Source organism: Petaurus breviceps, unplaced genomic scaffold (genome assembly GCF_028583685.1).
Source record: "Petaurus breviceps papuanus isolate PSGF00001 unplaced genomic scaffold, PetGlider_PUasm1.0 126, whole genome shotgun sequence".
NCBI classification, from domain to species: Eukaryota; Metazoa; Chordata; class Mammalia; order Diprotodontia; family Petauridae; genus Petaurus; species Petaurus breviceps.
The window spans coordinates 43,423,689-43,446,712 of NW_027185655.1; the positions used below are offsets into that span (position 1 = coordinate 43,423,689).

The window sequence follows — 23,024 nt, forward strand, 5'->3', positions numbered from 1 at the left end:
TGGGTGGATTCTTTCAACCTCTATTTTGCTCTCTGGTTCTAAAACATCAGGGCAGTTTTCTTTGAGAACTTCCTGGAGGATGATTTCTAGGTTCTTACATTAATCATAGCTTTCAGGTAGTCCAATAATTTTTAAATTATCTCTCCTGCATCTATTTTCCAGGTCATTGGTTTTTCCCATGAGATATTTCACATTGCCTTCTATTCTTTCATTTGTTTGGATCTGTTTAACAGCATCTTGATTTCTCATAAAGTCATTAGCTTCCATTTGTTCCAATCTAATTCTGAAGTAATGATTCTCTTCAGTGAGCTTTTGAGATTCTTTTTCCATGTGGCAAATTTGGCTTTTTAAGGCATTCTTCTCTTCATTGCCTTTTTGAGCCTCTTTTACCATTTGAATTAGTCTATTTTTTAAGGTCTTATTTTCCTCAGTCAGGCTGTTGACTCTCATTTCATAATTTTCTTGCATTGTCTCATTTCTCTTCCCAAATTTTCCTCTACTTCTCTTATCTGCTTTTTAAGCTCCTCTATGGCCTGTAATCAGCTCATATTTTCCTTTGAAGCTTTTGGTGAAGGAGTTCTGACTTCTCTGTCTTCCTCCTGTTCCATGCTTTGCTCCTTTTTGCCCCCAAAATAGGAGTGTAATGTTGGAATCTTCTGTCTACTTTGTTTCCTTTGCCTGGTCAAGTCCCCCCTCATTCACTTGACCCCTGAGCTTTTTGCAAATGTAGGACTCTGCCACCAGACAGGGGAGCTTTTGTCCCAAACACTGGGGTTTTCTCAGCTGCCAGAGGTATTAGATGGGTGCCCTCTCTGAGGTCTCCACACGCTCTGGAGAGCTGGACACACACCCCAGGACCTCCACCCTAGACTGCAGTCCAGATCCAAGCAGGTTAAAGAAAGAGTGATTACTCCTCAGACTTGTGCTTGATCCCCATACACTCTTCAGGCCAGGAGTTGAAGCTGCCATGTGGCACTGGATGGCTGTGCCAGCATCTCAGCGGCTTCCCACTGCGGGCGAAAGCCAGCACTCCCACTTACTGGTTCCCAAAGTCTAGACTGCACTGACCTCTCACTTTTCCTTCACACCTATGTGTTGATAAATCTGGAAATTTCCACAGCTGCTGCTGATCTGGAGTACCTGGGCCAGGTACTCCACCCTGGAGCTAAAGCCTCTGCTTGGGGCTGGGCTCAGCTCCCAGAGCACTACAGTGGTGGCTTGCTGCTGGCCTGCTGGGCTGTCCTCAGCAGGAGATTAGCTTCTTTGTGTTATTTTGCGGGTTCTGCAGCTCCAAAGTTTGTTTAAAGTTTGTTTTTTACATGGATTGGGGAGGGTGGAAGCCGGAGCTGCTAGGAGGTCATGCTTCTACTCAGCTATCTTGACTCCGACCCTTTTTTTTTGTTTTTTTCTAATGGTATGGTCATTATGAACTTAAATCTCTTACATTCTAGAAATGGGGGAGGGGGAAGAAATAAATGTATCATAAGGTCAAAGGAATGATGGGGCAAAATGCTTTAGGAATAGAGGAAGAGAATTTTTGGGAAGAATAGAATTATTTTGTGTCCTTTAAAAATAAAGAGATTTGGGGTGGCCAGGTAGCACAGCGATTAAGAGCACTGGCTCCAGTGTTGAGAAGACCTGGAGATCGAATCCTGGGCTCAGACACTTAGCACCCACCCAGAAACACTTGGCCGTGTAACCTTGAGCAAGTTACTTAACCCCGATTGCTTTAAAAAAAAAATAAAGAGATTTATCGATATCTTTTGTTTTTAATACCATGATCATTTCTACATAGACTCTATCTCTTCCACAGTGCAGCAAAGATAATACAACAACATAAACTGTCCAGACAAACCAATTGATACATTCATTTCTTTGAGCAACACATTTATACCTGTACTCCACCCCCATGCTCACCACAATGAAATAATGAATGTGCATCAGAGAACATTTTTAGACCATTTGTTTCAGTCACAAGAAATTGTGAAGAGAGCCATGAAGAATTCAAAGGGTTTCCAAGTCACAAATATTTCAAGACAGCTTAAAAAGAAGACATATCAAGAGTTTACTTCCTTTATTATATTTAAGTTGAATGGTTCTTAAGCATTCCAACTTGGATGACAGAAGAGGAATGGGAAAAAAAAAGATTTTAAGGACTGTCCCTAGTTGGAACTGTTCATGCAACTGACCATATAGTTGGCACCTACCTCCAAGATTCCTTTGATTGGATAAAGGACAGAAAGACAAGAAAGAAAGACAGAAACTGCTCCATGTGAGACAGAAGTTTCATTTGAATAGAAAGGTTGCCAGGTTGTGCAGAGTTTAGAAGAAAGGTAGAGAAGTGAAGGACACAGAGCCCAGACTAGGGTTGGGGAACCTGTGGCCTTGAAGCCACATGTGGACCTCTAGATCCTCAAGTGCATCCCTTGGAGGATACATGTGGCCTTGAATCTGCAGTTTCTCCACCCCTGGGCCCTACACAACTTTCCTAACTTGTTTAGCCACAAAAAGAAAGAGATACATGTCACCTCCCCTCCACAAGAAAAAGCATCAAAATAGGCTTTTAATGGAGATGTGAGAAAGGGAAAAAACAAACAAACAGAAGTCTCCAACAACAATAATCAACATGAAAGGATTTGGCTTTCTCATTAGCCTTTAAATTCCTTCAGTTCTAAGCCAGATTCCCAAAACTGTGTTGCCTGAATTGTGAATGAGAATTATGAGAGAAAATGTCACCCATTTCAGTGATATTTTCCCCTCTAAAATATTTAATATGAAACAAATTATGTATCTAGATATGTGTGAAAATTTCTGGTATTTCTCCAAATTTCCCTGGAGCTCTTCACTCTTCCCCTCCTTACTTAATCCCTAAAAGATACTTCAGACTTTTCAGACTCCCTGGATCCGTATTTATAGTTTCTATCAATTGATTTTAAACCCTAAAGTGCTTTTTGGTCAAATTAGTTTGGAAAATGGTGCAAGCTTAAGGGAAGTACATTACATACAGTAAATGAATAATGATTGATGACATTTAGACTGATTCTTAAGTTTTCCAAAGTTTGCTGAAATTATCATTTGGTATAAAATTTTGATTAATTCATTTGTTAGGTAGCATGCTTCATTGCTTCTTATGAAATAACAGATTTAAAAGTATTCATGCTCCCCACATGTCAAAGGTAGGTTAGTCTATGCTCCGTAGGGTGCTGCAGCTGACTCATGTTAGTTAAGAGTCATTTATTAAATTTTTCATTTACACCTCAGAAACTGGCAAATGCTATAAATCAGGGCTTGATTTAGCATTTTGTTGAATATCTGGACTTAAATGTTAATAGTGCAGATTGAACTTTAAAGTATTTTGTGCATATATATACATACATACACATATTCATATATATAGTGGTATATATAAAATACATATGAGATGTGTGTATATATATATATTTATGTGTGTATATACATGTGTATTGGCAAATGTTTTAAAACTGTCCTTCATATACATGGATATATACACACATGTGTTATAAACATGCTTAATCTAGGAATAAATAATATTCATTGGAAAGCCAGGAAGGTTTTCATTGCATTTATTTTACATTTATTCTTTCTGAATAAATGGGTAACTCCCTGTATCAGCAATGCCATATTCACAATGCCTATGGAGATTACAGATATGCTGATATAATTATCCATCACAAAATACATCATGCTTGTCATATAAGGGAATAAGCTGGAAAATTTATTAAGATACCAAAAGACTGAGTCCCAAAACCAGAAAGTGAAAGCCATCAGAGTAGTTATGACATTGGCACAGGTAGATAAAGTAGAAAGCACCCACATTTTCAAGCCTTTAAAACAGAACAGGCTACCTCAGGCAAAGGTCCTCCTCTCCCCATGCACAGCAACCACCCAGCGTCCTGGAAGCGCACTCCCAGCAGCTCCGGCCCCTGGCAGTCCTCAGCAGGAGTCCTTAGCAGAAAGTCCTTAGCAGTCCTAACTCAAAAAGGGCTTCGCGCTGCTGCTGCCTCTGCTGCTGCTGTCGTCGCCACCACCACCAGCCACCGCAGGAACGCTAGCTCAGCTTTCACTTTCTCTTGCTCCGCCCCTTCCTGCTACATCAGCACGTCCAATGGGGCATGGAAGATCTTTAAATCCCATAACCCTTACACTCCCTTAATGGAGCATACTGACTCAGACCAATGTGAGCCCTTTTATACTGCTTCTGTTAGATTTTCCCACCTTGTTCTCCATTGGCTAGGTGCTGCCTCCTGAACTTCCCATGTCACATTCCCCTCACATAGCTCCTGAAGCATGTGTACAATCCTCTAACCCCCCCCCACCTGATCAGAAGCCTGGCCCTGCTAAATCAGAGCTTTGATTAGAACCAGTCACTTCTGACCCACATTCTGCTATCAAAGACAGGAGCACTTTTAATTATGATTAATTAATTAAAATTCCTCCCATTGTTTCCCACACAAGTATATGTATGGATACATGTATGTATATGGAAGCCAGTTTTTTAAACACTCACTAGCATAACCCTTCTCATATATCTAAACTAGTTTGTGTTGTACCATAGGTGGCTGCAGATTATATCATGTTTCTTGAACCATTGTGTAGATACTTTTTCTCTGCATAATAGGATTTTAGTTTTGTTTTTTTCATAAGATGTGGAAATTGACCAGTACCAGAATTAGGAGAATAGGAAAACCAAAGACTTCTTTGGCTTCTCTAGTCTCACTCACCTACTTCTTAGTTCTTCATACTTACTGTCTGTAGCCTTCTTTATGATGATTTTATACTAGAGGAGTATTTCCTGTCATGCTTTTAGGATTCCTTTTGAGTAGATCTGGTTAATTCCTAGCAAATAATCATGATGATATTTAGGAAGGTGAGAATGGGGGCAGCTAGGTGGCACAGTGAATGAAGCACTGGACCAGCCTTGGATTGAGGAGGACTTAAGTTCAAATCTGGCCTCAGACACCAGACACACTTACTAGCTGTGTGACCTTGGGGAAGTCACTTAACCCCAATTACACTGCCCACCCTCCTCCAAAAAAAAAAAAAAAGCAAAAATAGGGAGGTGAAAATGAAGTCTAACTTCATAACATTAAGGAAATTTCTAGAAAAAATATTAGAAGCAGCTTTTAACATAATAATATGAAAACAACTCCACATAAAAGTAATGTAGGATTTGTTTTTAGCTCTACCTGAATGCAAAGATGCCAGATCTTCTTTGGAATTTCAACTATTTCCATATTACCAGTTCTTTGGCTATGTCTCTACACATTCATGTTTTAAGAAGATCATAAAACATTTAGAATTATTCTCTGTCAGCAGGAGGAATAAAGCAGAACACCCCACACACGAGGACCCAATGTCAAATATCAAATCAAATGTCTTTTATCCTCTCCTAGGTGTCAAAGTTATTCTCATTCAGAGCTGTGCACTTTCTCTACATTATGAAACCTATGGAAAGTCAATTCTTAACTTATGTTTAAAACAAAGGCCCAAAGAAAATCTAGTCTGCTGAACCAGGAGATCTTAAAAGCTTTATGAAGTAGGAATCAGAGACAAGTTCAATTCTAATGAAAGAAATGGTTTAAGGAATAGTTAGCTGAGTTAGAGCATAATGCTAAAGGCATTAGGAAACCAAGCCTTGTTACTCTATGAATCATTCACTCATAGTCTTCTACAACACAGAGAATAATCATCTTGAAAATTTAGACAGTGGTCCTAAGGGAGGCTTCCAAGGAGAAAGTGGAGTGACTGAAGAATTCCAGGCTATGTGTTGGAATACAAAGCTTGTGGTCTATTGTCGCCATTATTATTTATTTTTATGAAAGGTAATATTGTAGGACATACAGCTGAATAGGTACTCCAGTCAGTTAGAGCATGAAGTGAAATCTCTTTAAAATGCACTGCAAACAGACACTGCCCAGACCTGTACAAGAGGAAGAAGTCAGCTCAATTGCATTTAGAAAGTTGTGTAGCAATTTTAATGATCCCAAACTGTTTCACTCTCTCTCTCTCTCTCTCTCTCTCTCTCTCTCTCTCTCTCTCTCTCTCTCTCTCATGCATATATAAATTATTTAATTTATTTTTACTTTAAAATTGTAATAGACAGCTTATACTTTTACATCCCCTATATTTTTCAATATATTCCTCTGTCCCTTCCATGGAAAGTTATTTCTATATAACAAAAAAAGGAGGAAGAAAATATACAGCAAAATAGGAAAAACAACCCAAAAGGTCTAAAAGTTACATATAATGTTCTGTAGCTAAAATTCCCCATCTTTATGGAGTAGAGAGAGTAGAAGGGAAAAAGAAAGAAAATGAAAGGAAGAGAAAGAAAGAAAGAAAGAAAGGAAGGAAGAAGGAAGGAAGGAAGGAAGGAAGGAAGGAAGAAGGGAGAGAACAAGTTAGGAAGGAGGGAATGGAAGAAGGAAGGAAGAAAAAAGAAAGGAAGGAAGAAAGGGAGGGAGGGAGGAAAGAGGGAAGGAAGGGAGGAGGGAAACAAAGACTGTTGGAGGAAAGGAAAGAAGGGAAAAAACAATTTGGGAAGAAAGGAAAGAATGAAAGAAGAAAGAGATGGAAGGTTGAATGAGGTAAAAAAGGGAGTAGGGAAGAAAGGAAAAAAGGAAGGAGGGAAGGAAAGAAGGAAGGAAGAGAGGGAGGAAGAAAGGAAGGAAATAATCCTTTATTAAGCACTTACATTTCCTATTCATAGGCCAAGTACTGGGGATACAATCACAAGAAAAAAAAAAGACAACCCTTGCCCTCAAGGAACTTACAATCTAATAGGGGAAGACAATAGACAAAAGGCAGAGTGGCAGAAGGAGTGAAAGAAGAGAAGGGGCCTCCTCATATTTCTTTTTTTTTGGGAAAAGTTTGGTCATTATGTTATCTCAGCATTCATTTTTGATCAAAAACTCTATCTTTTTAAGCAATGGTATTCTTTGAGTGATGTTATGTAGTGGCAAATTATGGAATACCACAGTCTTTGAAGAACTGAACTTGCAGGCAACCTATAGTTCAATGGAAAGGTCTTTAGTGGCATAGGCAGGGTATGTCCTATTACCAGCAATGAATCATATGCAAGAAGTGGTCTCAGAAATATTATTCAGCAAAGGTATGGTTCAGAAAAAAAGGAGGATTGCTTTGGTTGTGCAGGTAAAGATGAATTTTTGGAAACATTCACTGGAGACTATAAAAAGACCTAGACAACTGGGTAGATCTTCCTTGGAGGATTTATAAGAAGTTGTGGATGAGAATCATATTAGGATGAGAAGGCATGGGTGAGTTATAATCTGCACTGTTGGAGCAAGTGCCCACATGGATGTGATCACTGAAATACTGAAGTTTAAAAAAGACAGTAACTCAATCAGTGACAGATTGGGCTGGCCTTTTGGGTCAAAGTGCAAAGTGAAGAAAATAAATGAAGGAGACCAACTCTCTACTAAAATCTGGAATACACAAGAATTAAAAGAACAAAATGATTTGGTATGAACAAAGCATACTAGATAACTAGATATTTAGAATATAGGATGTATTTTCAAAAAGAAGAGAAGTTATATACGATAGTCTCTAAAGTAGCCCATTACAGATTTTTAAACTCATAATGTGGTTGACATCTAATTCCTTTCCTTCTTAAAAAAGTTTTTATTGGTATTTTCTGTTTTTTATATCATTATAGTATCCCATGCATCCCTCTCCCTCTTCCTCCCTAAGAACTATTCTGTAGGACAGATAAGTAGTTTTTTTAAGAGGAGGGAAAAAAGTCAGCAAACTCTCTCTCTCTGTATATCTATATGTATATATGAATGCATGCACACATGTATATGTTCCCAAAACATATATGTGAGTCAACACACATATACATACACAGACATGTATGCATCTATGCATGCATATGTCCAAAACATATACCATGAGTAACACCTGTAGATCTCCCACCTCCACAAAGGGGTAGATTGGAGGTGTCTTCTCTTGTGTCTTCATTATAGTTCCACTTGATTTTTATAATTTTATTTATTTGCTTTCAGTATGTTAGCGTTCTTTCCATTTTCATTGTTGTAATTGCTTTCTTGGTTCTGTTTACTTCACTCTGCCTGCTTTCCTTGACTCTAGCACTTCAGAACTTTGTGGTACTGGTGCTTCTGGGTTGTAGCCCCAATCAGGCTTTTGCTTCTGGAGGATTGTGGCCAAGCTGGCTGTTGAGACCTGAGCAAGCTTCCACATCTTGGAGCCCAGCTCTCAATACACTGGAAAGATTAGGTACAATGGTGGATTTTAATGTAAGCCTGGATTGTCTTTGAATCTGCTACAGCAACTTCATTGCTGATACAGTGGGAAGTGTGAGAAGAGTAAAGAGTAAACTAGGGGTCAGGGAGCATCAGTTTCAGGGTTTGTTTTTAATCCTGTTCAGGAATCAGTGTCCTAGTCCATGCAAACAATTAAAGTTGCTTTATCTTTGATGCACAATTTAAGTTTTGGAGAGGTTTAAATGGTCACAGGAGTCAGAGAAAATGTCTAGTCCACCATCTTGCTGCTCATGTGACCCATTGACATTTCCTTTCAATGAAAACTAGAGGAAATCATATTAACATAATTAAATTACATTGAAAATTATGATTCTTGATTGATGGTGCTCGAGGAGAAGCTTATTGAGAATCTAGTGAGGACAGAGTTGTGGAAGATAGGCCCTCCTTAGTTCTATGTCTTAGAATCCCTAGATTCTTTCAAGGCTCAGCTTAGGTGCCACATCCTACATGAGGTCTTTTCTGATCCCCCACCCTACTGCAAACTTTTGAGCCTTCTTTGCTCCAAATTAGTTTGTATTTTTTTACACATTTCTTTTGTATATATTTGTGTGCATATGTGTCATCTTTCCCACAAAATGTGAACTTCTGAGGGACAGGGATTTTTTCATTTATATCTGTATGCCTATATAACCTAGTATAGTGCTTAGAACATAATAAGAGATTAATAAATGCTTCTCAATGTATTGATACTGAGCCATGTTACAGCTTTCTTCATCAGGCAACTCTAAGATAGTAATCCAACACCAGTTGATAAGTCTGTGATAGTGTAAGGAGATCCCTCACTGAGAGTTCCCTTTGCTAATAAAATCACAGGTCTAAACTCACCTACCCTTCCACCCCAAATAAAAGGTGTTTAATGTTCTTCTTACCTTTATTAGCTATGCTTAGGGACTTAGGATTGCTCAGGGATTTAGAATCTTAGTAGAGGGGAAAGGGAGAGAAAGAGAGAGACCAAGAGAAGCAAACAGACAGACAGAAATAAATGGAGAAAGACAAAGAGGAAGAAACAGACAGGGATTCCGGGGAAAGGGAAGGAAGAACATGGAAAAGAGTTAAAGAATGTGTACTTTTAGGTGAAGGAGAAGGTGAGAGAGGTTGCTTGAGGAACAATGAAAATGATGATGATGATGATTAGGTGATAAGAGAGGAAAAAGAATGGGATCGAATGATATTTAACCTGTTATCTCAGACCGAAAAGAAAGAAGGAACTGAGGATGAGACACTGCCCCATGGTAATCTTGATGGCCGTGAAGTGATATTATAATATCAGATCAATTCCATTAATTCTTGAAACAATTTCTAAATAGGCAGGAGAGGAAAAGTAGTCTGCAATCAATATGTATGGGACATTTCTAAGTCAGGTGTTTAGAACTCAGGAGATATATATTTTTTTGAAAAATGTATATCAATAGAATTTCATCTAGTAACAAGAACTTGCAAGATTTTTAGAGGAAAATCAATAAATGTACTCCCATGACATATTAGTAGAAGTGTTTATTCTGAAGAAGTGAGAACCAATAATAAGTTGTATAGAATACAGCACGTATTTTAAACATTTTCAGTAAATACAGATTTTTCTCCCCCCCCACAAGAAAAATACTTTGAGTGATCAAAACTTAAGAATTGTAGTAGACACTTTATATGTGTACATCCATGTATCTGCATATATACACAATACTGTGAATATGCCTAGGTATGCTTAGAATTAAATTGCATTTCCATAGTCAATAGAAAATCTTGTAGGAAGCCTGTTAGTTCATGTCTAGAATCTTTGTCTGGCATTATTTTTGAGGTACTTCCAAACAGTGCTGCCTAGATTTAATAAGATGTCCAATCCCTGGAACAGTGAGCACTTGAGATAATATTTTGTTTCTTATAAAATTTGGTTTCATATATATATGTATGTATTTGTATATGTCCACATGCATACATATACATATGAAAACAAATTATAAAATTTAGTTTCATATATGTTATATACACATGATAAAAACATTTTCATATATATGTTATATATGCCTATATATGAAACTAAATTCTATAAGGAAAGTATATATATACAGTCCTTATGATAGATGGTTTGGATACTAATGGACACACTGAAATGATGAATTGGAAATACAAGAGGAGACTGAAAGATAAAACAAAGCAGAAAAAAGCAATATAAGCATTTTAACTTGAAAAAATGCATGTTGAACTAAAAGTCACCTATAGATTTCAAATAGAAAAATGATCAGTTTTTGTTAAGACAAAATAAAAAAGGAAGTAATCACACAATTTCCCTATGTTTGTCCTTTATGTTACATCCCCGGAGCTATTTGACCAGCAATTAAGAGACAAGACACTTTTAACCATAATCTTTGTCCATTATATCATAACATCATGTGGTGTCTCAGAGGTGTCTTTAAGAATCTGGAGTCAGACCATCATATATGTGATTAGGAATTATTATTCCCTTTTCCCCCCATATTTTTTTCCCTTTCAAGTAACTTTTTAAAAATTTTAATAGCCTTTAGAGAAAAGGAAGAATTAAAACTGAGGGATTACTGGTAGATTCTCTTTGGAATATAACTATAATTGAATCAAGGAAATAGGCTAAGGCTTATTTAAAATATTTATAATCCCTTAAATTTTACTTTGACTATGGGTAAAAAAAATCATAATGTCCTGAAATTTCAAACACTTGATTAACTGAACTTGCAATTACTTCGTGCTCTGTTACAAATCAGATGAACGTTATGCTGAATATTTTAGAACTGGAAATAGCTGTTGGGGCAAATTCAAATACTGATTATTGGCCATGTGAACTGGGGAACAACCCTTGACATTTTGGAGTCCTCTCTTATGATAGGGCTGATAATGCTAACTGCCTATTTCACAGAGTTGTGGTGGACTTTTTAAGTGCTATATTAAATGTAAAATATTACGTTCATAATCTATATACAATACTAATAAAATGTTTTTTTGGTCTGTTAATTACCAAACAGGATATATGTATGTACATATCTGTATACATATACAAATATACACACACATGCATGCATATTTATATATGTATGCTTATACATATATTTAGACTTTCTGAGATGATATAATAATAAGGGGAGGCAAATTTTTTTATTAGATTCCATATATGAATTATTTTGCATTTTTTTTTCAAATTCAAAAGAAACCCACAGAACTACAGTGATTTATATCCTGAAACTGGTGATACATTGAAGCTATTGAGTTAAATGAAGAATACAAAAATGAATGTATGTACACTATTTATATGTATATATATATATATATATATATATACATATATATGTGTGTATGTAAAGACTTCTTCCCCTTCCTTCCTTATTGCTATAATATAAAATACTCCCTTTTTCCCATATGGAAAAAAATAAAGAATGGCCTCCTTTTCATCAGGAAAAAAAAATTATAATATGGTTGCAAGTAGCGTTGACTAACAAATGAATCCATTTAATCCTAGAAACAAGAGGGCCGAAATACATGCATTGGAAAGAGGCAGAGTCTTGCTAGGTGCTTGCATTTGAGTTGAAATAATACAACAGTCACCTACCCACTGCATTGGTAAAAATTTGAACCCTGTGGTTGAGCCACACAGCAAAAGATAAACAGAAAAGAGCAAACTCTTTGAGCATCATGGTACAGTAATACAAGGAGTTCCAGAGTCAGATAACTTGGGTTCCAACTCCACCTATGATGCTTTGTATCTGTGTGATATTGAGCAAGTCACATAGCCTCTTTGGGCCTCAGTTTCTCTATTAAAAAAAAAGATGTTTGGACTTACTGGCCTCTAAGTGCCCTCCCAGGTCTAGATCTCTGATTTCTGATTCCATGCCTTCTAATTCCTACCAGCTCCTTGGCAGATAGAGATCATTTCTCATTTATCTTTGTATCCTTCAGCATCTAGTATGGTGAGAAGGTATTCAGTGTATATTTGCTGAGTTGAAAAAAAAAGCACAACAAAAACCATTAAAATTTCTCCAAAACATCAGAAGCTTATAGCTGACTACCTAGCATGGAACAAATAAGCCAAATTCTTACCTTCCTCCCCTAATCACACTGAAATGAAAATGCATGATATAATTTAAAAACTGAAGTCATGATTAACTTGAGGGGGGGGGAAATAAAATAAAAAACCCAAATTTGACAGTTTCCTATTAATAAATGGTCTATTGTTTTTTCTTTTAAAAAGATTGGTTGAGTTCTCAAAAATGGGTCTTTCAGGTTCCCAACAGTTACATAATGAACAATGTTACAAGCAAAATTACTTAAAAGGTTTACAGCATTAATGAAGCCTAGTTCCAGCCCCTGTAGAAAAGTCTTGGGCCATAATAAAACTCTTCTGTACAAAGCCTGTGTTGATGGCTAATGTTACCAAAGCAAGCCTGCTTTGTTGGCCTGTAGTAATTTTATCCGTAGGTAGCACTTTACAAATTGACAAAACCACATTAAACTCCAGTTGACTAATGGCATTAAAAGTAATCTCTATGGTTGGTAGATTAACACCCATCTAGAATTTTCAAAGAACAATGAAACACCCTAAATAGAAAGGGGCATATCTTTTGATCCACGAAGAGTTTTTGAATGAAATGGTCTCAGGAACAACATATTTGGTGAGAAAATAATTTTTACATGGGCAAAGTAAATAAATATCTTAGGGTATTTTCTTTCTTTTTATAGTCCTGATATTTTTCAATAAAGGATGTATTTGGTAAAGCTTGCTATTTATAGTTTCATAACAACAATAACAAAATTATACACAAGGTAGAAAATGATTCATGGTGTCAAAACTTAAAACTCAACAGATTTAGAGGACAGAGGATGTGTGTATACCTTAGAATACTTTTAAACAGATGCCAAAGTCCTCAGTCTTTCAAAAAAATAAGATTTGGCTTCTATTTCCCTCCCCCCACTACCCCACCTCGCTCATATATGTACCATTGTCACTGTGCAAATAACTTGGCTAATAGCTTGGTTTGGTTTGGGACCCTTTTAATGATTGTCTCACATCCACCAGTGACATTATGATAAAGTATTCCTTGTGAAACCATATCTCAAACCATGATCATGGGCACTAGGGGAATCTAGAAAACCATGATGAAAGACCTCTTCAAGAATGGCAGAAAAAAAACTAAAAAGCCAACAGGAACAGCAAAAATTACAGCAGTTTCAGCAAAGTTCACACTCGTTTTTGATCAGCCTGCTTCTTCCAAAGGCAAAAGTGTGCTGGGTCTACTTCACATTAGTAAATCAGCAGAATTTACTGAGGATCTCAAACCACCCTGGAAGAAATGCAAAGGACTAGGGTGGCTGGTGACCAAAAATCATGGAAATTTAAATAAAACAAATGGAGTGTGGGAAGATGTTCTTTCTTAAGCCAAATTATACCAAAGTTGACTAGATAATATGAAGGAAAAGAAACAGTGAGCCCCTGAATTCAGACATTGAGTTTTTCCCAACCTCAAAATGCATCGACAGACATTTTAGGCCCTTGCTCCTAGCCTGGCAGATTGTAATTGAACCTTTAGAAATGATGAAGGCTATCAATTGTACATTCAGTTTTGGGAATTTTCTGGTTAACAGAGAAACTGGAATATATCATGAATTCCAAATTTGGATATTGAATAATACCATGTTAACTCTGCATTGTTTCCTAAAAGCTGACACAGAGATGAATCAATGCTAATAATTGTCAGTATGTGCGTATAAAGTAGATTTTCTTTTCCTTTTCATCTCTTTTCTTGTCTCTTCTGTTTTTTTCTTCTCTTTTCAGAAAGTCATTCACAAAGTCCTCTACTGACAAATCAAAAGTGCATTGAGAAAGTATAAGGTGTAGATTGGTTTTTATTCTTGATAATAAAGGTAATTGTCATATGAGGCTGGGGTCCTTCTTTCCAGTGCTATCTTACTTTCTGCAGTTCCTGTCTCAGCCATGATGGCAGAGGTTGCCCCAGTCTGTGCAGAAGTTTGGACAGTTCCACATTATGATCTCGGTAGTAACTGGAGAGGAATGCTCTAGACTGAGTGATCAGGAAACATAAAAAAGTTTTTAGTTAGGTGGCAGTTTACATTTTTATAGAGAAACCTCCAAATCTCTTTGTCCGATTAGTTTTATTTACTACCCTCCCTCTACTTGATTTTTCTATCCCTAACCCATTCCCCACTGCCCATCTTTTCCCTTTGTTCTACTGCATACTGTGTGTGTGTGTTTTAAAAGAGGATTCCCTGATACCTCACTAGCATAAATGTTTAACTTCCTAAATAAGCTGAATTATCTTCTTCTGTATCATTAAGTAAAGAGTATCCGGTGGTTCCTTAATGAGACAACTAAAGGCACAGTCAGTCCACAAATCTTTTCCAAGGGCCATGGCAACAGGACAGCTCTTAAGTAAAAACCTTTCCATTGGTTGTGCATCATCTAAATGAACAAAAGTAGAGTATTCATGGTGGGAAAGATTGGCAACTTCACACTAGGAATGAGTGTGGAAAGTGTCTGAAGGGACAGAAGGGGAAACTGGTGACAAGAAGGGGGGAAACTTGCATATCTTTGGGAGACAGTAATACTTCTTCATAGAGGGAATGTAAGTTATAAAGGAATGGGATCAGTGGTCAAAAGCAACTTAAAATAGTGCAGTGGAAGGGGAAGTCTTGTCAGGTTTTGTAACATCATATTCTCTTTCTCAGCTATAGCTTTACCTGGATTTTGTAGCTTGTCTCTTAATATTTGAATCTTGTCTTATTACAGCTAGATAAATTGTTTGACTTCTCTTATTAGGTAAGGGAGGTGAAGAATGAGATGGCAACATGATATTAATGGCACCAAAGTCATATTGATGGGCTTTTATTAACATGGATGCTTTGCCCAAATATTTTTGCCCTTGTCTATAACTGATAGATAGTTTATCACTTCCTTGGTTTTCTTACTTTAATTGTTATAGTGATATTTTGCCATAAAGGAGAATGTTGTCATGGAAATAACTTGCCCTAAATAACTTAAGAGTTAGCTGACTGGTCAAGGATGTTCCTAGATCATCTTGAACTTCCAGTCTTTTGCAGGGCTCCTTATTGATAACATCAAAACTTTGATAGCATTCCCCATTAAAAAGTATGGCTTTTCCTTCAGGCACTTTGTTGAAAGAACTAGTCATCTTATAAATCTCAGTGATCAGTACTGGTGGACAGACCACTCTTGGAGGCTCTCAAGAGCTCCTGAAGAGTGGTAGGGTTCAGAGATTAATAGCTCCAAAGCTGTCATTAATGGCTCCCTCCTTTCTGCACACACCCCTTCTTCAGTTCCTACTCTCCATTTCCCTTCCCTGTTCTATTCCTATTGTTTCTCCAGAAAAAAAGTGCAAAAGGGAAACTAGGACCACTAAGAAGTTCTGTGGGCTACTTTTCATAGTCTAGAACAAGTGAGTGGTTCCTCTCAAAGGCATCCATCTTCCCAAGAGTCTGTGCCCTTAGTTCATCTTGGGATCGTGGTCAAGCTGTGAAACCCATTCTCCCCCAAAAAACCAAGCCAACCATCTAGGACAGCTCCTGTAACAAAGATTGAATCAGATGTCTTTAACTCTCTCAAAAAAGGTACCAATGGGCATATCCTTACCTTCCATAGGACTATGTCTTCAAAAGTTCTAAAGATTCAGTTAATCAAATTGAACAGACAACTAAATATCTTGGACAATTTCTATAATCCAGGGGCCCTTAATGAGGAATCCATGAACATGGGCTCAATTTTTTTAAATATAATTATATTTCAGTATTGTTTATAATTACATTTCAGTATAACTTATTTCCTTTAGAGTAATGTGTATTTTATTTATACATTTAAAAACATCATTCTGAGATGGTTTCCATAATCTCTATCAGAATGCTAGACAAAAAAATAATTAAGACACCTGGCTCTTCAGATTCTTCAGGGTCCAGTCAGTATTCCAATTCCTTGAAGCCTTTCCTGACTACTTTGGTATCTATGGTTCTCATTCTTCTCTGTATTCTTCTTGTATTTCTTGTCTAGCTTCACACAATTTAGTTTTATTAAATTATGTTCTTTGTTTTTCCCTAATGGATTAATTATATTTGTCTTTCCAACTAGACTGCAAACTTTTTAGAGGTAGAAAATGTTTTAGATCTCTCTTCTACCCCCAACTATCTAACAGAGGCCCTGAAACATATTAGTTGATTGACAAAACTTCTGAAGACTTCCCTAAAAAATATGTTTTTAGAAAGAGTATAGGGGATATATTAAATAATATTATTTCCATGCTTCACCCTGAATTCAGCCTATTTGGCAAATGCCTAGACAGTAGGGTGATTCACACTATAGTTTCATGCAACTTTAAAGAAAATATTTTAGTATGTCCAGCATTTATGGAAATATTAACATTCAATAGTAAATTAGAAAATCATTGTTAAACATTTAAAGCTAGCAAATTATTGAAAACTGATTAAGTGTAATAGGAAAATCACTATATCTATCTTTGTAGCACCCTTTGATAGGGATTTTTTTTTAAAGAAAATAACTCAAAAGCTGGGGGAAAGCAGAAATGGAACAAAATCAGTACCTCAAGATCCATTGGTGGGTATTTTCGGCCTTTACTTTTCCCAAGGCATTTGGTTTTTCCTCCTTCAAGTAGCTGACACCAAAAGCCCTTTTGAGGGTCAAACCTACAAAAGGTTAAACCAGTAATTATTCCAAATTATATAAGGATATTTTAGGCAGACTCATTAGTGAGACTCTAAGAATACTTTAGGTCACAGAAGCATCAACACCTTTCCTAACTACCTAACTTACTATTCACAAAATGGTGGCTGACATTGAGCCATGGAAGCTGTGTGTTTGAATATGTCCACTCTAATAAAAGATCCCTAGATTTTTATCCTAATTTTATATTAAGTTAATTATCAATTAAGTTTTGAGATTTACTCATTCATAAAATATGTATGGCTAGAAAGTCAGAGTCTGTTGTTGTCTTTGTTGTTATTTGGTTCAGACCTGGGGTATCATCAATACTGCTTGAAAATGGCCTCAATCAATTTAGATTATTTGTAAAATGAAGAGCTTGGCCCAGAGGTTCTGTAAACTGTACTTAGCTCTAAGTTCATGCTCCACAACTCATTTGTCATTCATAAAAGTGAAGTCTGAGGTCATTTATTCTAACCCCCTCACCTTTCAGGTGAAGAAACTGAGTTCTGGGAAGGCTAATAAGTCACTTCCCTCTTAGATAATTGCCTAACATCTCAGTGACTTGCCCATGTTCATATGTGTTAAAGGTGTGGCTTAAATCTAGGTGGCTTTCCTGGCCAAGCTTGACTTCCATCTATTAGATCATGCTACCTCTCCATATATGGTGTGTCATTATTATTTCCCTGATTTTTTTTGAGATTAAAGAATGCATGTAGGGTAAGAACTTTCTTTATTTATTTTTCCTCAGCCAAAGTAAAGTAAAATTTATTAAAATTTCACTTGCATTAGACACAGAGTAAGTCTGTGCTAGGTCATTCTATGGTGGTCTCCCTATTCTATGGCATTCTATGGAGCTCTCACTATTGCGTGGTGCTCTCACACTTCTATGGCACTCTTACTAGTCCATGGCACTCTCACAGCACTCTCCAGGAACTTTCTTAACATTCTATTGTCACAGTCATTTATACATGCTTTTTCTCCCATGGGATTTAATGTTCCTTGTTCTTAGAACTTGCATTACATCTGTTGCACCACATCACAGTTTCCTCATCTGTAAAATGGGAATAGTAATAGTACCTATCTCCCCCTTTCCTCCCCCCGGGTCACTGTGAGGATCAAAGGAGATAATAATTTTAAAACACTTAACACATTGTCTGGCATATAGTAAATGCTATATAGTTATTATTTCTCTCTATCCTTATGTGGTAAACACCTAGTGTAATGTTTTGCACATAGTAAGTACTTAATGTATGTTTAATTAAGCTGAATTGAATATCAGAGCAGTTATTCCCTAAATAAAAAATATTTTGTAGAAATTTTAAACAGTTTTCATGAAGGTATCTTACATATGAGTTATCATGATGTTCAACAAGTCCTACTGATATGATATTCTGATATATATTATAAAATGGTAGATTTAGAGCTAGAACATAGATTCTAACCCATTTATTTTACAAATGAGGAACTGAGACCAAGAGAAGCTGGGTGACCCAGGTCACTCAGCCAATAAACTGGAGGAAGGATTTTATACCCAGTACTCTTTTCTAGAACTCTCTCTGTGAGGGCGATTCTGCCTCACAGTAAAGGTGACTCGAAGGCTAAGTCATTAAAGCATGAACTCCAGCAAGTCTGGTGAAAAGGCACATCGACTTTGAAAGGATCAGCATCCAGAGGACCATCATTAGTAGGATGCCTCCTAGGCAATGAATTCTTTGGCCATGGCAATCCATGAGGAAAATAAAAATGCACAAGGGTCCCCAGTGCTGTGTGGTTCCCTTCCTTTTTGTCAATGATGGCAGAAAATGAAACAGTGAGTTAAATGCCACATGCTTTTAAAATTGCCTCTAAAGATTAACTATAACTGCTCTAAAGGTGAGGTTCATGGGCAGTCTGAGCAAACAGACTGGGGCTCAGCATACTATTGCCTAATAGCCAAATCCAGCTCACCACCTGTTTTTTGCATAGCTTGAAAGTTAAGAATGGTTTTTATATTTTAAAATACAATAAAACTTTATTTTAAAATGTAAAAAAATATTCTTTGCTTGCAGCTGAATAAAAATGGGAGCAATTTTGGTCTGAAGGCCATAATTTGGCCACCCCTGAAATAGATGTACATCTGGAGGATATTCTTGCTATAAATGAAACCAGAAGACAGAAGAAAGTTGGAGTTGAATGCAAGGGTGGGCAAAGGCGAAGGCAGCAAACAATATGTTGGAAAATATGCTCCAGAGTAAGAAACAAAGAGGCCAAAGGTTTAGAGGCCTCTTGCCTTTAAGTCATAGTAAGTTAATAATAACTAGCATTTCTATAACACTTTAAGATTTGTAAGATGTTTTACATATGTTAATTCTTTTGATATACATAAAAAATCTAATACTAAATTGCCTAACCATTTGGACATATCTATGATTTCTCTGATGTGGGTATTTTCTACATTGCTGCATGGTGGCAACCCATCCATAACTGTCTAACCTCTGCAACCTTGTCCATGTCCTTCCTTGAATCCTCCAAGCAGGTATACCTAATGTGGTCTATCTTCCTTTAGATTTCTTTATATTGCCTATATTCTGGTAGGGCATATCAATTAAACTTCACTCTTATCACTTGACCGGTTGTGTTTCCACCCCACCCTAGTCGGACATCTTTCTGATGACATCTTCAATGTCCTGTAAAGTTATCTGCTTATCATTGATTGCAGCCTGCTCATATCTACCACATGAATCTCCATTAATTCTATTGTGACCTTTCATTTTACTTCTTCGGAGAATATACTATTCTAAAACTAGGAATGAAACAACACCACCAGATTATTATTGTTAAAGTGATGGGTATATGATTCTCAGAGAAGACTGGAGATATTAAAAGCACTATACAGATTGCTAAAAGGAATACAACTCATTCTCCTCCTTCTGTTCACCTCTGGACCCAGACCATTTGTCCATTGGGAGCATCTGTCCAAGATAATATATATCGGTGTATTGGTTGTCCATTGGGCTACATTTCATAGCAATTTTCCATCCACTTGGTTTTTTAGATGAATGGTTAAGTGAATAATAATAATAATGATGGTGATGATGATCATGATGATGGTGATGATGATAAACATTTATTAAGCGCTAAGTGCCAATAGCTGTGCTAAGTGCTTAGAAAATAAACACAAAAAAGAGATAATCCTTGCCCTCAAGGAGTTTATATTTTACTAGAGGAAATACATGAATGGCAGTGGTATTCAGAAAAGAAAGATTTGATCTATGGAGCAACAGAAATGATGAGATAGGCCAAAGGATGGTTAATTCAAGCAATTTTTCCAGAAGCAATGTACCATGATTGATTATCATGCCAATAAACAAGAGGTAAAAAGTGAAGAGAGAAGGGACAGTGGGAAAAGGGGCTATACCAGCAAGACTGATTACAAGATGGCCCAGGTAATATGGAAAGTATATGGTCTCATCTGAGGCTGACTAAATGTAGCAGGGTAGGTATTTTCACACTCACTCATTCATTCACCATTCAAGGTAGTTCAGTCACAGGGTAGGACTTCCAAAGATTAGTGGAGCATTTATCCCCAGAGCCTGGGGGCATAATTTCTAGAGGTTCAATCAAGAGAATGTGGTTAATAATAATAATAATAATAATTAGTGATAATGATGATGATGACATTTATGTAGTGCTTTAAGATTTACAAATATAATCTCATTTGATTCTTGCAACTACTCTGGGAGGTAGGCACTATTATCATCTCCATTTAGCAGATGAAAAGACTGAGGCAGAATTAAGTGATTTGCCCATGATCACACATCTAGCAAGTGTTTGTGACTAGATTTGAGCTTGGGTCTTCCTAACTTCCCAGTTCTAGGTGAGGAGGTGGGACATCAGCAGAGGTAATGGCAAGATGACATTTAAATAAATGATGACACTTTTTTGAGTGATCATGGATCTCACGCGAGGCTGTGTAACATCTCATATGGCTTGATGTAACTAAAATAATGCCTTCCACAAACAGACACAGCTGAAGAGCTTTGCCATCTATGGAAAATTCCTCTACCATTTGGATTCCATACTGTTTTTTTTTTCCATAATGGAGGCCAACATTTTTGGTGTGTAGAAATCTAAGTTTATGCTTAGCTTGATCTCAATGAATCATCATCAAACCAAATCACCTGTTAGGTCTTTCAAAGTCTCTTGTATGGTTTTAACATACAAGGGAAAATATATATATATATATATATATATATAAATTTAAGCAATCGGCGTTAAGTAACTTGCTCAAGGTTACATGGCCAGTTATTTCTGGGTGTGGTGCTGAGTATCTGAGCCCAGGATTCGATCCAGGTCATTCCGACACTGGAGCCGGTGCTCTTATTCGCTGAGCCACCTGGCCGCCCCAAGCTACAAGGGAATATTTTGGAAGAGAGGCTTTAAGGGGAATATTTTGCTTTCCTGGGTCAATTTTATTTAAGTAAATTAAATTAAGTAATTTAAGTAAATTAAATAAATAAAAATTTATTTAAGTAAATTAAATAAATAAAAATTTATTTAAGTAAATTAAGTAAGCACAATTGGCCTTTTCTATTCTATATTTTGTGTATTTTCTATACATTTCAGTCAGCTGTGGTACTGTAAAGTGCTAAACAGACTCACTTGCTAAATGTTGCCTTTTAGTAAGAATGTCTTTCATTTGTATGTAATCTCATACACATCTTATATAGATTGCCATTCCTTTGCTTCTCCAAGGAGCACCTGGGAGCCATCTTTCCCTGTGGCAGCAACCTCTTTTGCCTTCTGGTTTCATTTATAATAAGAATGTCAAGACTTATAAAATAAAGTTCTTCTACTAATATGTTTACTTGTTGGTCATTGAATAAGGGTCTTAGTGAATGGCTAAGTTAATATTTGTAGATAGTCTATAAAATTGTGATTCTTAGGACTTTTTCCCCTCTCTTGTGGCACCCATTGTCAGTCATTACAAAAGTCTGTTTTATATTTTTATTTGTTTCATGGGTTACCATGGCCAATATTTCATCATGTCAGTCAGTCAACAAGAATTTATTACGTACTTACTATGTTTTGCTAACCATTGGGGCTACAAAGAAAGGCAAAAAGAAAAAGCCTCTACCCTCAAAGAACTCATAGTCTAATGGGGGAGACAACGTGCAAACAACTATGTTCATATCAATTATATGCAGTCCAAATGGAAGATAATCTTACATGGAAGGCATTAGTTATTGGGTGGACCAGGAAGATTAGTAAAGTAGGAGAGAAGAGTATCACAGTTATGGCTGACAGTTGTTGGAAAGACATAGAATAGGGAAATATTGAATATATGAAAGAACAGCAAGAAGGTCACTGTCATGGATCATAAAGTATGTGAAAAGGAATAAAGTATAGAAGATTGGAAACATCAGAGGGATCCATGTTATGAAAGGCTTAAAAAGTCGAATTGAGAATTTTATACTTGTTTGATCCTGGAGGTAATAGAGAGCTTACTGAATAAAGGGATGCTAGGGCAGCTAGGTGTTGCAGTGGATAGGGTACTGGACTTGACTCCTCATGAGTTCAAATCCTGGCTCTGACACATACTAGTCATGTGACCCTGGGCAAGTCACTTAACCCTGTTTGTCTTAGTTTCTTCATCTGTAAAGTAAGCTAGAGAAGGAAATGGCAAACCACTCCAGTCTCTTTGTCAAGAAAATCCCAAATGGAGTCATGAAGTGTCAGACTCAACTGAAATAACTCAACAACACCATAATGTGGTCAGACCTGTACTTGAGGAATATTGATAGCTCAGTGAAGAATTGACTGACTAGAATGAGGGAGACAATTGAGGCAGAGACCGACCAGCAGTTAATTTCAATAGATCAGTGAGGAGAAGAATAGGACCTATTGTATGCATGGAGACAAAGGGACATATGAGAGAGAGAGAGATTGTAATGGTCAGAATGACAAACCTTGGGGTGAGTGCCAATCAGGAGTAGAGGTATTACTAAAGTTTTGAGCTTAAA

The 23,024-nt window shown here is 36.8% G+C and overlaps 1 protein-coding gene and 1 long non-coding RNA gene across 2 annotated transcripts in view; one reads left to right on the top strand and one right to left on the bottom strand.

Annotated features, from left to right (window-relative positions):
* Positions 1-23,024, top strand: part of LOC138167003 (uncharacterized) — a 152,869-nt gene that overhangs the window by 13,733 nt on the left and 116,112 nt on the right. The window lies entirely within an intron of this gene.
* Positions 12,157-23,024, bottom strand: part of NDST4 (N-deacetylase and N-sulfotransferase 4) — a 406,931-nt gene continuing 396,063 nt past the window's right edge. Inside the window, exons 13-14 of the mRNA XM_069095536.1 lie at positions 16,901-17,003; positions 12,157-14,356 (exon numbers count right to left, since the gene is read on the bottom strand). Of these exons, the coding sequence (XP_068951637.1) occupies positions 14,237-14,356; positions 16,901-17,003 (223 nt within the window). The 3' untranslated portion in view covers positions 12,157-14,236. The remainder of the gene's footprint in view (positions 14,357-16,900; positions 17,004-23,024) is intronic.